Source organism: Pteronotus mesoamericanus, unplaced genomic scaffold (genome assembly GCF_021234165.1).
Source record: "Pteronotus mesoamericanus isolate MK-2021 breed Mesoamerican mustached bat unplaced genomic scaffold, CSHL_Meso_final contig_78, whole genome shotgun sequence".
Lineage (NCBI taxonomy): Eukaryota > Metazoa > Chordata > Mammalia > Chiroptera > Mormoopidae > Pteronotus > Pteronotus mesoamericanus.
In genome coordinates, this window is record NW_026555258.1 from 23,236,946 (window position 1) to 23,253,778 (window position 16,833).

At 38.0% G+C, this 16,833-nt stretch overlaps 1 protein-coding gene across 3 annotated transcripts in view; it reads right to left on the reverse strand.

Moving 5' to 3' along the window:
• Window positions 1-16,833, reverse strand: part of SLC44A1 (solute carrier family 44 member 1) — a 168,246-nt gene that overhangs the window by 119,174 nt on the left and 32,239 nt on the right. For all 3 annotated transcript variants that reach the window (XM_054584588.1, XM_054584587.1, XM_054584586.1), the window contains exon 2: window positions 4,104-4,193. In XM_054584588.1, coding sequence (XP_054440563.1) covers window positions 4,104-4,193 — 90 coding nt within the window. The remainder of the gene's footprint in view (window positions 1-4,103; window positions 4,194-16,833) is intronic.

Here is a 16,833-nt window from a genome sequence, read left to right on the forward strand (position 1 = left end):
ATAGTAAACTGCAATATCAGGGGTAAGATGCAGAGAGTTTTTGTAGCTTCCATTTTGCATGGTAGACAATCCTAAACTTTCCTGCCTTTTTATAGTAAGTGGATTTGGGCTGATTTGGTCCAGGTGGCCTCTTTTCTCTCTTCTCTTCTCATATATTCTTTTCCCTGAGACTGAATGAAGTCAGACCATCCAAGATGGAGAAAGGACCTCTAGCCCAAGCTTTATTCCACAATTCTGACAACAGAGTAATTTATTAGATATAATCAGATATCTGCTCAGCTACTAACAAAGTACCATATTTTGCTATGTAAAATGTGCACTTTTTTGCCCAAAGTTTTGAGGGAAAAATAAGGATGTGCATTATACATGGGTAGTACTAATTCTGTATCTATATAAAAGTTTTTAATTTTTTAATATATGCTTATGTGTTAAAAGTATAACTCTAGAAAGCAATAATAATATCCATGTGCAAAATAATACCCTGGAATACAATAATCAGTTTCTAAATAGAAATATAAATAAATAAATATTTAAATAAATAAATAATTGAATTTAAAAATTAAGTGAAAGACTTTTCCCCCCCCCTGAAAGTTTGGCCCAAAAACATGGGTGCGCCTTATACAAGGCAAAATACGGCGATACTTTGTTTATCCATCCCACTCATGTTCCCTCACGTGCACAGAAGCCATAGTTTAGAACCTATGAGGAGACAGAGTAGGATTTGAACTGAAAACCCTGCCCTGAACTTCTCACGCAGGAACCTCTTGGTCACCCTTAATCAGTCTCTCACTTGCCTTCAACATTGCTGACACTAAATCCCACGTTTTAAAGTTTTTAAAAAAGATTTATTTATTTGTTTTTAGAGAGAGGGAAAGGGATGGAGAAAAACAGGGAGAGAAACGTCAATGTGGGAGATAAACACCTGCACACCCCCAACCAGGGGCCCGGCCCACAACCCAGACACGTGCCCTGACCGGGACTCGAACTGGCAGCCTTTTGGTCCACGGAGTGATGCCCAATCCACTGAGCCACACCAGTCAGGGCCAAATCCTACTCTTAAGAATCTCTCCTCCTTTTCTTATCTCAGGTTTTTCACCTCTTATCTGGACTACTGCACCAGCTACCACATCTGCATCAGAATTGGATTTAGGATGCATCATTGCACCAGCCACCACAGGGATCTGCCTGAAATCTCTGCCTTCATTACAATGGCTCCTGACTACCAGGGCTCTGTTTCTAATCCAAATCTTACCGTTTCTCGCTAAAAACCCCTCAGTGGTTTAACAGTGGGGCTCAACCTTGGCTGAACATTAGAATCATAGAGATTAAATCAGAATCACTGAGATGGGGCCCAGAAACAAGTATTTTTTAAAAGCTCTCAGCTGATTCTGATGTGCAACTAGGGTTGCAAACCCTTTTTTACATCTTTAATGAAAATTTAGAAATTCAATGTTACAGGCAATTTTTTTTTAGAGCAGGTTAAACATATGACCAATAATTTTAAACTACTGATGACAGTTCATGTGGAAGGTGACAGCTCTGAAGCAAGCTGACAGCAATACTTTAAGTTCTAGACAAGTCAAGCATGGAAAAACCTCAAAAGTAAGGGGAGAAATAAAAGAGAAGTATAGATATTTATGAAAGAACAAACATGTATAAATAAATGTATTTCATGGAGAAGATGAATGAAAGATGACAAGATATTAAGATATTTCAGAGCTGGAGCAGAGTTATCAAGGAGTGAGCAGAGAACTGCAAGTAAATGTAGTGAATAAAGATATTATTTAAATACTAGGCTGCAAGATGACTGAGAAAGACTCTAAAGCAGCAGCTGCTAGGCCACAATATGAAAAGAACATAGGCAGAAAGTTCCAGTCCCTACTCTATCTTTGCCACTTATTACCATCAGTATATTCTTAGATAAGCTAATATTTAACTTCGCCATACCTTGTCTATAAACTGGGGATAAAACCTATCTCACAGGATAATTGGAGAATTTAATGAGGTAAATACATATATGAAAACCTCCAGCATACGTTAATGCTCCATGTTTGTTGACTGTTTCTCTTTAAAGTAGTAACAGAATGAAATGCAAAGGGAAAAAAATTAAATATATTTATATATATATACACTCAGAAGACAAACTTTGAACTACTGTTGTGCCAGTAGGATAGGCAACAGAACTTTGAGATTTTTCTAGTTTCACATGACAAAATTTGATGTTAGCTCAACTCCATGAAGGTGATCCATTAAAAGAATTATTCCAAAACAAGTAACGCTATGTCTGCACTTAAAGTACGCACAGTTGGCCTTAATTATCATGGCGCTGAAATCAACATTATATTGATTATCACTGCATTAAAACATTTCAATAAACAAATAGCTCCTTACTCCCAAGTCACTCCCAGTCAATCTATTAACATTAGTAATTGCATTTTCCTGAGCTATTTTAGCACAGAAAATCAAAAGCCCTTTGGGTGGCAGTTACATGTTTTTATAAACATAATTTTGAAAGGTCAGCTGCTTTTTGTCCCTGAGTTAAATTCAGGGGTGGGGACAGGTTACAGACTAATTCTGTTAGCAAAGACTCTTTCCACACTCTCCATGCATATTCACGCATGCTGCATTTCAGTTGCCACTCCATTAAACTAAGTAGACTCTGGAACACTTATCTTAGAAGTCCTACGTTAGGAAATGGTGTTTTGACTTTTTGAAATATCCTAGGTTTGCTGAAACTGAACTGTTTATTACATCTCATTAAAATTTACTTTCTTTTCCCGGGTTCAGAGGCAGAACTCATACCTACAAGGAGGCCTATTGGCCACACTTAGGGTTGTTCTGTGATTCTCAAATGGCATTTGCAAGGTGGACCATTAGAGAGAGACACAGAATAAGATTTTCCTAAAGAACCTCTATACAACACATGGGAAAAAAGGGGTGGGGTTAAAAATACTACACATAATGGAAAGAGGGCTGCCTGAGATAGCATGATTTTGTTTTGAGTTGTAAAGACTATGAAAGAGAACAATAGTGTCTGCCCAGTTCCCTTGAGGAAGAAGAAACAAGGTAGCTGAAAGAGCACTGGCCTGGAAGCTATGAGACTGGGGCTCTGTTCCCAGCTCTGCCATTAACTAGCAGCGTGGACTGAGGACGGTCATAGCCATCTCTGCAGCTGATATTTCTAATCTGCAAAACAAGGGTGACAAAGCAGAAGAGGATTTCCAAGTCTTTTCTAGCTGCAAACACCAGTTAGCTAGCTGTTTTTGATCTTTTTTCCAGCCCAGCATACAGGCAGTGACTCTGAAGTCCCCGAAGCCTGTATCAGAAGCCCCTGCAGGGCAGAGTGGGTGTGGCGACTGGGATAAGGACACGCCTGCCACTTTGCAGCCGGGACTCTGCTCCTGCAATCTCTACACCCATTTGCAAGTCGCCAGGCTCCTTGATCTCAACTGAGAGATGCCACTCATTACAGGAGACACAGCAGGCAGCGGCCCCGTGTGGGCAGGGGGACGAAGAAGCGGCGAGCAACCAGCTTCCCCATCGAGGAAGAACTAAAAAATGTCAGAGTTGGAAGCACTGGAGATTCCAGTTGGCAAAACCTCTAATTCTATGCAAAGGATACGGAGTCCCTGAGAGGAAAACTGACTGACAGGAAAATAACCATCAGGTTTGTGTAACCAGGTTAGATAAATACTCAGGACTCTTGACTCCAGGGCCAGTGCATGGCTCACCACCCCTCTACGATCAGAGTTCACAGACATTTATGTCAAATGATCTGGCTTTCTGAGATGGTCTAGTCAAAGAGGTAAGAGTTCCACCTGTTCCTTAAATTTTTATCTTTCATGTATTAAAAAAAAAAAAAGGAGAGAGCGAGGGACTATCAAGGGGTACTAGATAGTACCAGTAAATTGTATGGCAGAAAAATAACTTGCTTCAGTGGTATTCTATGACCTCCAGTTATATAAGCAATTCAGGTGAAATTAAAAATACATACATACATATATACATACATACATACATAAACTTCCTCTCTAACCCAACTCCCCGTCATTCCCTCGGAGCGTGCATTTAGTCAGGTTCTGATCATCTGGGAGTTTCCTTACCATCCCAATGCAGAAGAGGATAAAAAGCAGCAGCCACGGTATGTCTGTGCAGCTACGATCCTCCAGTGGCTTCCATTCTCGTTTGGAGCTCTAATTGAAAATACAAAAGGAGAGAGTGGTAAATGTTACATTCAGTTAAAATTAGGAAAGCACGAACAAACCTACCATTTATACCTAGATCCCTTCTTTGCCTGACAAGTTTCTATTGAACCTTTAAGGTGCAACTTCCACATCTATCACCTTTCTGTGAAGTTCACCCTCACTCCCACCCTTCTTCCTGGCCAGGCAGAGAACTGATTCCAATGCCACCTCTAGGAGAGTCCGTAGCATGCTGAACGGTCATCTGCTAAGCTGTGTCAACAGACCATGACCTTCGCAAGAGACCACTTCTCATTTCAGCATCTAACATGGTGTCTGAGGGTTCATGACAGATACTCATTGTGGGGTTTTTAGTATGAAAAAACAAATGAACAAATTCTTCCAATGTCAATATTAGTGGTAGCTTTTTCTTAGTGTGTCCAGATGCCAAACTTAAAAATGTAGAATGTGCCTTGGCTGGTGTGGCTCAGAGAACTGAGTACCAGCCTGTAAAACAAAGGGTCACGAGTTTGATTCCCAGTCAGAGCACACGCCTGGGTTGTGGGCTATGTCCCCAGAGCGGGGGGAGGGGGGAGCAGGGCACATGATATGTCTCTTCCTCTTTCTCCATCCTTTCCCCTCTCTCTAAAATGAGAAATAAATAAATGAAATCTTTTTAAAAAAAATTAGAATGTGCTTTGTATATGTTCTCTCCTAGGAAAGAAGCCCATTAAAATAATTTCTATTCAGAGGTAGATTTTTCTAAGTCCTATGAAATTCAGGGAGAAATACTAACTTAATACAATTTTACAGACAGATCTGGGCAACTATGAAATCACCACCCATAAATTTTCATTCTCTTTCTGGAAAATGTCAAGAGTTTCTATATCAAACACAGAGTTTGCCAAACTAAAGAACTAGAGGAATTCTAAGAGTTAATTTGCACAGTATTAGATTGGAATTTTGATTACATTTTTTCTTATAGCTACTATCTTAGATTCTCAAATCACTCGAGGTTTCTAATGAACAAAAATCCCTGACTCTCATACACTCTCCTAGAAACAGTAAGCAGAGAAAGGAGAGAGAAGGCAGCCTTGGGAAACCTATGGGAAAAAGTTCCTGCAAAAAGAAGGCTGTGGCCTCTAGTGGCTTCCATGACAAGATCCAGGAAGCCATCTGGGGAAGGCTTGTCAGTAGGGAGGGGCACAGGAAGAAGGAGGCTGGAGATAAGGCAGTCCTCTAGTATAATTTGAATTTAGAGTGCAAGAATGGGGAACCAGTCCTCACTCAGGTTTGCTTAGCTTTTCCTCCCTCTAAAAACAATGGTTTTTAATTATATACCCTTTGATAAATTGATGAAAGCTGCAGATGCATTTCTTGGGAGGTAAGCATATATTTGCATAGTTTTCATAAATATTTAGGCAATTTAGACTCCAGGTTAAGGAACTCAACCTTTAATACCCGCCTGTCAACATTAAGGGCAGAGAGTTTGAATTCCAACTACTTCTTCCTGACCCCTTAGGTGCTAACTAGACAAATGCCTCTTCCTGGTTTAGTGCCTTACATGGTTCAGTTGCTCAACAACAGCAGCAAACACACACCACCCTTGATAGCTGGCTCCCAGACACCCACACAAGAAAACCAAAGAGCATGAGTTAGTCATGGAAAAAACCTTACCCCAAGACTCTAGCATTAAAAACCAAGAGTGAGTAGGCAGTTTTTTCCAGAGGAATGTAACATTATGGCAAATGGATAAGGGACTCTGCTCTCTCCCTGGCTCTGTCATTAGTTAGCTGCATGGCTTTAGAGGAGTTGCTTCATACCTCTGCGTAGCAGGAAGGAATGAGATTGGATCTTGTACGTTCCTTCCAACTCTAAAAATCTATGATCAGGAATGCAGGTTTGTGAAAATTTTTGTTATGACAAGAAAAAGAACTGTAAAAATAATTTGACATTATTCCTTGTGTTATTCAAATAAGAACGCCTATATTATGGGCTGTGTTTTGGATGACAGTTGCTCACAGTATGAATAAGGAATGTTTCTTTATATTAAATAATTTCGATCTCAAATAATACCCATTACGGTAAAATTACTTAGAAACACAGAATTTGGACACCTCTTTGAAATGCATTATATTTACTCAAAGGTAATTTTCAGAGCAACAGTTACTTTAAAATACTACATTTGTTTATCTTAACAAACCATATGTATATGAGGGGGGCATGAAGGGCCTCATATAGATTGAGCACTTTCTTTAACCAAACTATTTTTGTAATATTTTTTGCCTCAGACCAACGTTCAATTTTCAATGCTTTGATTTTCACCTGTAACATAAAGAAAGTAGGGTTTCAGCCTCAACCAGGAAAAAACACAAAGATTCAACATCTCAGCAATTCATTTCAACTTACTATGGGCCACTTCTGGGCCAAATACACAGAGAACCTGTCAGTGGGGATGAGAAATGGAGAGGGGATAGGGGTTACATATAAAACGTAGTGGCAGAAGACAAAGTAGAGTGGAGGAACACAAAGGCTGGGGGTGGTCACCCTCACTAAGATGAAGAAAAGCTTCTTAGATGGGAGGCAGCTGACTTCATAGGGCTGGTGTGAGGATTAAATGTGAGCACCTGTCACATAGTAAACACTAATTCTTGGCAATTATTCTCATTCAGCAACCCTTTTCAGTTAATCCTCTCCCTATTGTTAAACTATCCTTTCCACTAGAAGGAATAAAAAGAAAGTAAAACTTGCCTTTCCCCATATATTAACTAAAAATTTAACTAAAAATAATGGTGGCAAATTTCACTTTAGCTACTCTTTTAATGCTATCGGTTACTGATCACTACTAACTAGGAATTATACCCAAAACTTTACATACTATTATGTATTCTACCTTCCAAACAGCTCCCTGATGTAGGTGTCATCCCCATTTCACAGATAGAGAAAATTCTGGCTCTATAGTTAAATAATCAGCCCAAGGTTCACAGCTGTGCAATCTGAATTTGAACCCAAGTCAGTGACTGCAAAGTCAAATCCAGTGAGACTATCATTCATTTGCACTAGTCAGTAAAGAGCAAAAACCTCCATTGATTTTTTTTTCTCACATTGAAAAATGTGGGTGCCAATCCAGTAACTTAAAATCCTATAGGTACAGGAAGAGAAAATGAGATGTTTTATGAACCATAAAATTTCTCAAGCGAGTCAAGAAACTCAACTGTTAACAAATTTTAATGATTCTTTAACAGATTTAACCAAGTGGCAACTGCATTCAATGCTGTCTATTTCTTCTTCATAAAATCCACATAGAGCTGGCAAAAGTAAAATGTTTTGCGAAAGCATTTTTAAATGTGATTTTTATCCCTTTATAAAATTCTACATGAGATTAATATAGGATGTCAATAAATGTTAGGTCCTTTCCACTTTATAGAATCATACAAGTTAGGAACTAAATAGGACCAAAGTAATCAGAGTCCAAGCCTTTCAATAAGAGTCACTGAGACTCGAGGGAGGGAAAGAAGGGACTTGCCAAAAGAACCTCATTTGATCCTCAAAACAATTCTGTTAGTTATTATTCTATATTCCCAATTTTTTTTTTTTTTTTTTAGTTCGTGAAAGAGAGGTTCAGGGAAAATAAGTGGAAAATCTATATCTGAAACCTGAGTTTTCACACTCTGGCAGAGAGCTGGAAACTGTAAGAAAGAGTTAAAGAAAATGCTGAAAATAAAGAAAAAACATGGTAACAGAGATAAAGCATGCATGGTCAGGCTCATCAGTAGAATAAACATAGCCAAAGAAAGAATCAATAAACTCAAGGATAGGTCAATAGGAATTATTCAAAGTGAAACACAAAGCACAAAAAAAAAAAAAAAAAAAGTGAAAATTTGAAACCCAGAACAGAGCATCCAAGGATTAAAGGACAATACCAAATCATCTAACATATGTGTAACTGGATCCCCAGAAGGAGAAGATAGAACGGGGCGGACAGAATATTAGATGAAATAATGGCTGAGAATTTTCCAAAATAACAAAAGAAATCAAAGCACAGACCCAAGAAGCTCAGAGAGAATCCCAAGAAGGATTAATACAAACAGGATTAACACACATACATGCAAGAGTGCACACATATACATACTACATATACTTTAACTGTTGAAAACCAAAGATAGAGATCATCTTGATGGCAGCAAAAGGGGAGAAGAGACACATTATAGAGAGAAGCACAAATTAAGCAAACTTCTTGTCAGAAACTATACAAAACAAAACAAAAGCAAAAGCAAAAAACCATGGAATGACATCTTGAAACTACTGAAAGAATTTCTTAAAAGATTTTATTTATTTGGTTTTAGAGAAAGAGGAAGGGAAGGAGAAAGAGAGGGAGAGAAACATCAATGTGTGGTTGCCTCTTTCATGTCCCCACTGGGGACCTGGCCCGCAACCCAGGCCTGTGCCCTGACTGAGAATGGAACCGGCGACCCTTTGGTTTACAGTCCAGCACTCAGTCCACTGAGCCACACCAGCCAGGGCCTGAAAGAATTTTTCAAATCACTATTTACACCCAGAGAAAAAGTGTCTCAGAAATGAAGACTTTTTCAGACAAACAAAACCTAATAGTGTTTATTAGTAGCAAACCAAAATTACAAAAACTGTTAAAGTTCTTCAGGCAAAAATAATAGGATACCACACAAATTTGGATGTACACAAAGAAATAAAAATTTCCAAACATATGTAAAATGAAGGTTTAAAATTTTCTACAATAAAGGTTTTTTTAAATTTAAAAAATAAGGGTATGAATATGTTTATAGTGACATTCACTTTATGTAGTCTTTTTGCACACTTAAACAGGGTAATAATGTAGAAGGCAGAATTATAATTTTTCATAGACTATAAAAAACATTAAAAAAATTCTAAGTCAGAACACAGCTGACATCTTCTTCATGTGTTTAACATTTTCACTACTTTGAAAAATGTAACATTTTGCATAGCTTCAATAAAAAAAACAAAACAAAACCTTCCATAATATCTCTCACAGAAGTCAAAGTACAGACAACTATGTCCTGGTCTCCACGTTTACTATGAGCCCTATCAGCTAAATCCAAGGCCTTCTAGTGAATTTGATATGCTTTACTAGGGGCAGGTATTTTTTAGGAAATAAACGTGTAAAGTTTTATCCCATATTTCCATGTCATTTCTAATGGGAATACAGTTGCCGAGTAGATGTATTAGTAAATAATAGTAACACACAAAAGGTTGAAAGTGATAGGTTATAACCAGTTAGGTCAGATCAGGTATCACTGGAAGGCATCAAGTAACAGGGTAAGCCCTGGACCAATCAGGTAGGAAAAGGTCTAACAGATGTGATTCTACTTCACAGAAATAGGCAGCACAGGAAGGATTAGGAAGATAGAAAAAGATCAGAGAGGCAATAGCAACAATCTATACTTAAGACAATACAAAGAGAGCCTACTAGGTCTCAAACACGTAAGTAGGGTCCAAAATCCAGTTAGAAGAAAATTGAAGGAGATACAAATAAGTGGAAGCATATACCATGTTCATGGATAGGAAGAATTAACATCATTAAAATGTCCATGCTTCCCAGAGCAATCTATAAATTCAATGCAATTACTATCAATATACCAATGACATATTTTACAGAACTAGAATATTCTGAAAATTTATATGAAACCACAAAAGATCCTGAATAGCAACAGGAATCTTGAGAAAGAACAAAGTTGGAAGAATCATGCCACCTAATATCAACATATACTAGAAGGGCATAGTAACCAAATATGATGGTACTGGCATAAAAAGAGACACATACGCCCTGGCCAGGTAGCTCAGTTGGTTAGTGTTGTCCCAATACATCAAGTCTGTGGGTTTGATTCCCAGTCAGAGTACACGTAAGAATAAACCAGTGAATGTATAAGTAAGTGGAACAACAAATCAATGTTTCTCTCTTCCCATTCCTCTCTTTCTCTCTAAATAAAAAAAAAAAAGCTTAAAAACAGACACATAGATAAATGGAACCAAACAGAGAGCCCAGAAATCAACCCATCCCTTTATAGTCAATTAATATTTGACAGAGGAGGCAAAAACATACAATGTACTAAAGATAGTTTACTCAATAAATGATGTTGGGAAAATTGGACAGACACATGCAGAAAAATGAAACTAGATCACCTTCCCACACCACACACAACAATATATTCAAAATGGGTTGAAAGCTTAAATGTTAGGCTTGAAACCATAAAAATCCTGTAAGAAAACATAGGTAGTAAAATCTTGGACATTGCTGGTAGCAATATTTTTTTCTGATAAATCTCCTCAGGCAAGGGAAACAAAAGAAAAAAATAAACAAACTACATCAAACTAGAAGTTTTTGTACAGCAAAGGAAAACATCAGCAAAATAAAAGACAATCCATGCAATGGGAGAGCATATTTGCTGATACATCTGTTAAGGGGTTAATATCCAAAATTTATAAAAAACTTATAAAACTCAACACCAAAAATATAAACAATCCAATTAAAAATGGGCAAAGGGCCTGAATAGACGCTTCTCCGAAGAGGACATACAGATGGCCAACAGCCATATGAAAAGATGCTCACCATCACTAGTCATCAGAGAAATGCTAATTAAGACCACAGTGAGATATCGCTTCACACCTGTCAGAATGGCTATCATCAATATATCAATAAACAACAAGTGGTGATGAGGTTGTGGAGAAAGGGGAACCCTTCTGCACTGTTGGTAGGAATGCAAACTGGTGCACCACTGTGGAAAGCAGTATGCGGTTAACTCAAAAAATTAAAAATGGAACTGCCTAACGACTCAGCAATTCCCTTTCTGGGATTTTATCCAAAGAAACCTGAAACACTAATTCAAAAGAATATATGCACCCCTATGTTCACTGCAGCATTACTTACGAAAGCCAAGGTTTGGAAGCAGCCTAAGTGTCCATTAGTAGATGAGTGGATAAAACAGATATGGTACATTTATACATCGGAATACTACTTGGCCATAAAAAGGAAGAAAATCTTACCCTTTGCAACAGCATGGATGGACCTAGAGAACATTACGCTAAGTAAAATAAGCCAGTCAGAGAAAGACAAATACCATATGATTTCCTTCATGTGTGGAATCTAATGAACAAACTCAGCTAACAAGCAAGATAGAGACAGACTCATAGACCTCTGTCTATGTCATAGACCTCTGCAGGGTGCCAACTTGGGGTGGGGAGGGTTGGGGGTGGAGGGATTGAACACAAAAGAAAAAGAACTCATGGAGATGGGCATCAGTGTAGTGATTGTTGTGGGGGGAGGTAGGTAGAGATGGGAGGGGGGATAAGGGGGATAAATGGTAAAGGAAAAAATACAATAAGAAAAATAAACTATTAAAAACTAAAAATTAAAAAAATAGAATACTCAGATGATATCTAAAAGCAAAGACAATGTTCCCGGCCCTTTTTTTATATTCTGAGCTTACTGTCTGTCTTTCTCCTAATTACAACAGAAGTACAACAGCCCTGGCCAGGTAGCTCTCAGTTCGTTAGAGCGTTGCCCTGATATGCCAAAATTGCAAGTTCAATCCCCTGTCAGGACACTTAAAGAAATCAACCAATGAATGCACAAATTGATGTTTCTCTTACTCTCTCCTCCTCTCCATCTCTATAATCAATAAATAGAAATTTGAAAAAAAAATAACAGAGGTACAAAGTTTCCCAAAAGATCCTTACAGTCGTCTAATAACATTATTACCTAATGCCCTGAACCTTTGTTTGATATACCAGATTTTGCTAGCCACCGTTTGAAAATAATGAAAAATGTACTATAATACAGTCAAAGTCAATTAAACTAAGAAGTTACTTGATTTTCAGAAAATGCTCTTTTAAGACCTGTTGATTCTTCAAACAAATGCTGAGCCCGGTAAAGCCAGGTAAGGTGAGCCATGGCCCTCACTGAACTCTAGTTTAGCAAGAAAGGCAAACTCAATTTTATATCATGAGTGATGCCATAACAGCAATGTGTAAAAGCGCTGCAAGGACAGAGATGGGGAACCATTAAGCAAACATTTGTGAGATGTGTTGAAATTACCTCATAAACTTCTGGAGCAAACACTAAAAAATAATCCTTTGGTATCTAAAATAGAATGTGTTTTTGTGCACAGAACATACTAAAATTCTCGCTAACTATGATGGGGGAATCCTGACTGCCAAACAAGAATGATCCTACTTAGAAATGCTTAGTAGTAAACAGAATATTAGGTTGAGTTAAAAAAAAAATCAGCCATTTCTCATATCGTATACATTAAGATTCCTTTGTACTTAAGATGTTATGGCTGCTTCTGTTAGGAGGGGGGCTTTTGGTCTTGGAAAATAGGAAATATAGCTTCCTTTGTTTTCTGACACAATTATCACAGGGCTATGTTTACTAAGCTACCAGAACAATGTTTTCATGTTGATGTCATTGGCGTGAGTCCTACTAAGTAATTAACTGGTCACATACATCTAGAATTGCTGCAACTTGGAATTGTTGATGGGCTAAATGACCACAGGCTCCCTTGTCATGTCCCCAGAGTAAGCCAAAGTCCTGCATTCTCGCACATTCGAGGCAGTAAGTGGCAACCTGGGAGGCTGGCCCAAGAGAACTGACATACAAGCAGTGCTGAAATTTAAAAAAAAAACAACAAAAACTAGAGTTGATTCCAACAACATTCGGGCCTGAAATTCACAACTATAGTACTGCTCACACGTCTGTATTTTTGTGTTTGCAAGTACTCATTACTAATAATTACATATTGAAGCCTAGAAATTAAGCAGACTCAAGATTACCCTTGACACAGGCTTATACTCCTACATGCCAGGAATAAAAGAGAGTTAAACTGGTTGGCTAGGAATTACAATAACCTGAAGCCCACATCTAATGACCAGCATATAAACGTCATCCTCTGTGTGTGCCTAGGACTCTGCCATACAGATCTACGCTGCCTTTCCCAGGTTCCAGTGCAAGGCCAGCTCTGCACGCAAAAGCCATAGCAAGCTGAGATGTAGCCTCTCACCCCGCACAGAACCCCAGAGTGTATCCTTGGAAAGTGTGCGTTAATTTGTTAAATAATCAAGTATCCCCCTCCCTAATATTTTTCTTGACCACCACCGTCTCTACCTCCTGGATGAACAGACTTCCTCCAAAAGAGCCTCACAGATCCAGGAGCTCTGCTGCAGCTTGTATTGCCCCGATTACTACTTGGCACAGTCAGAAATCCTCTAAAGTAGTCACTGAATGCATCTGCAAAGTCACTGCTAACACAGGCATTTGTGTGATTTAAGTACATACATGGCAAACAGTGGCCTATCTGTGAGAACTTTATTTTGTTCATGCCCATCTGTTCTACACAAAAACCTCCAGTATTAAAGACAAATAGTCATATACTCCAAATCCTCAAAGCTTCCTCCCAGGACATACTGCTTCATTAAATTCCCCAATATGCTTTTATTTGTGCAGAGTAGTAACAAAAGAATAAAAGAGCTGATGTGTATCATTTTTGCCACAATTTTCAATAGAGTGAGCAGACCTGATGAAGTTGGGTAGCAATAAAACATGGAGGCTTTCAGCCGTCTGTTCATAAGCACCTGCAAATAAAATCTTGTAATAGGATTTTGAAAGACATTGCCTGTCCTTTGGGAAAGCTGTCAAGGATTTGGAGTGCAAAACTACTTTAAGTAATCCGTTTCATTTGCTAAGCCTGGTGATGGCAATTCATATTTGAAAGGTAAAAATAAAAGCATGGTTTTAGCCAGAAGTTAAAGGTAATAAGATACATTGAGTGGAAATACACAGACGTCTGTGTCCAGCTGCTTTTCTTAGTTCACGAACTTTATGCGAAATCATAAACATCCATTTAGAGAAAAAGGGGAAATGGCACCTAGAGCTGCTTTGTGAGTTACGTATTTATATAGTGATAGAAAGATCATGAGGAGATTGTTGTCAATGTCTTCATTCTTCCCCTGTTCTCAAAATAACCATTGTGAGCTCACTGGAAAGATGTCTTTACATTGGACTTCTCAGTGACTGTCTTTCTTGCACATCAGCACATGACAATTACTGGGCTGAGGTCAAGTTCATCCTGTTGAGCAACAGAGCTAACAGCATCTTTTACCTCCATCATCAATGAAACACGATCAAAATTATATAGGCCAAGAGTTGTCTGCTGCCCTCAAACAATATTTCTAACTTGTCTTTCTTCTGAATCAGTGGTGAGCAATGTTTTTAATTTTAAATTACCATTTATTTTTTTTAATTACACAGTTTTTACTGGGCTTCATTTTTCTCCATCACATCCTACGAGCGTCAGGACTTGCTCAGCACTTGATGATACCAAGGACAGACTGGTGGGACCAAAGCTCTACTCTGCACCTCCTACTGCTATACTACAGCCATTGTCAGATAGCTAATGGATCTACTGGCTTTTCTTGCTATACTGTAACCATTTTTTTAAAGGAGAAATTCACAGGTACTCAATATAGGATTTTTATTACAATCTTGCTTCCTCTCCATAAGGCAACAGGTAAAGACTGATTTATTTATGGAGAAGAAACATGAAGGTTACACTGATCATAACACAGCTAATGGGTGGCAAATTCAAGAAATTTATGTTTTAAATCAAAATCAGATACTGTCTTTGCCAATGAAAATGTTTTAGTCCACAAGAATCTTGCACAGAAACAAATGTGTGTTCAGACTGCGGCAGTGCCTAAGAACACTTAAGTGACCAAATCCCCCTTACAGTTAAAAAAGTAATTTAGGAACTCTCCCCAAATATGGACTAGATGCCCTTCCTTTAAGTTCCTATAGCACACCAGGCATATACCACCATCACATCACATTATAATTATTTGCCTTCCCAGTAGATTATGAACTTCTTGAAAGTAATGATAATGTGTCTATTTTTCATTTAAATCAGGAATCAGCATTGTTTACAGTAGGCATTTACAATTCTTCAAGTGAAAGACTATTCCATGCAAAAGAATGTATACAGACTCTTCCGCTACGTGGTTAAACATTATCACGTCCAGTTTCCCACCTTACTCCTTCCTTAAAGGCAGGGCCTTGTTAATTTTATTCATTGCTATGTCCCCAGAAGATGAACAGTGTCTGAAACATAGTATCCTCACAGTAAATTTATTTAATGAGTGAATGAACAAGGCTAGGTCTCTTACATTGGAGCAAACATCCTACTGCCTCTCCTGCATGAGATCATTTTCCTAAAAAGCAGTCTATTGAATCAAAGGCTAGCTCCTTTCTCCACAGATATCATATGCTACGGCATTTCCCACAGCTGTTTGTTAATAGGTTCTACAAGAAAAATAAATTCCACCTTTAAATAAGTTTTGGAAATGCGGATTAATAAAGCCTAGTCTTTAGAGAAGGACTTCTCTAAGACCTATTGTGAGACTCTCCAAAATTCATTTGGTCATACACCCAGTGGGAGCCATGAATACAGTGCCAACTTCTCTCATGGTACATTTCTGGAAACCAAAGCATAGGGGGTTCATGGTTAGGATGATGTTCCCACCTTCGGAAGCCAAGGCTGGTAATGCCTGTTAAGACTATGCTGAAACTGAAAGCAATGTAAATTGGTTAGATACTTTTTGGAAAGTAATTTGGTGACACATTTCAAAAACCCAAGGAAATAATCTAAAACATTTAAATAGCTGCATGTGAGATGTTCAATACAGTGCAACTAGGAGAAAAAGTTAGAAATTAACTATGCAATAACAGAAAATAGTTAAATATAAAAATGAAATATGAAGCAAAATAAATAAAGACTTTGCATAGTAATATAAAAACGGCTATGATAAAAAGTTGTGTCTAAAAACATGATATGCTATTTATCATATCTATGCTCTGGTTTATACAACTATGTAAAACATAGTACATAGTACGTGTTTTTACTATAACAATTTTTAAACAGTTTGACTTCTAAGACATCTACCTCATTTTGATTTCCAACAATGCTATTTAATTATGGAAGAAATAACAAAGACAGAGAAATCGTGGCTCCCGTTTTTCCAGTTTTTTTCCCTACTTCCTCAGTATAATGCCAGCTATAAAGAGATGAAGGTTCAAAACCACCAGCAAATGTTTAAGTGATTCCATCTGACATTTGTTGACAGGAGATCAGAACACTTCAAACTTCACTAGAAAGCTATATACTGAGGATCAACTAGGCAGGAGCAAGGTTTCTCCTGAAGAACGCAGGAAAACTGGGAACATGAGAGAGCAATATGCTCTAAAAGCATGAGGAGAGGTAATACCCTGGTGTAGTGAGAGGGAGGAACACAAATTTGGGTTTGAATCCTAAACTCTCTTCTAAATAAGAGTATGTATGATCAGTTGCCCTGATCTCCACACTTGTATGGTAAAGATGACTGTCCCTATACCATGCAATGTTGTTTTCAGGATTAAATGATTTTAAGTAAAGCTCCTAGATAGAATCAGGTCCTAAACCATTGTTAGTTAACATAGTTATTATTGTTAGTGCCCTTTCCCAAGAGGCTTTGCAGACAGTATCCCCTATGAAGCATCTTAAAAAGTGAATCCTCACAAATATTCATCTCAAACACTTTAAAATTGCTCCCATATTGTCTACACTCTAAA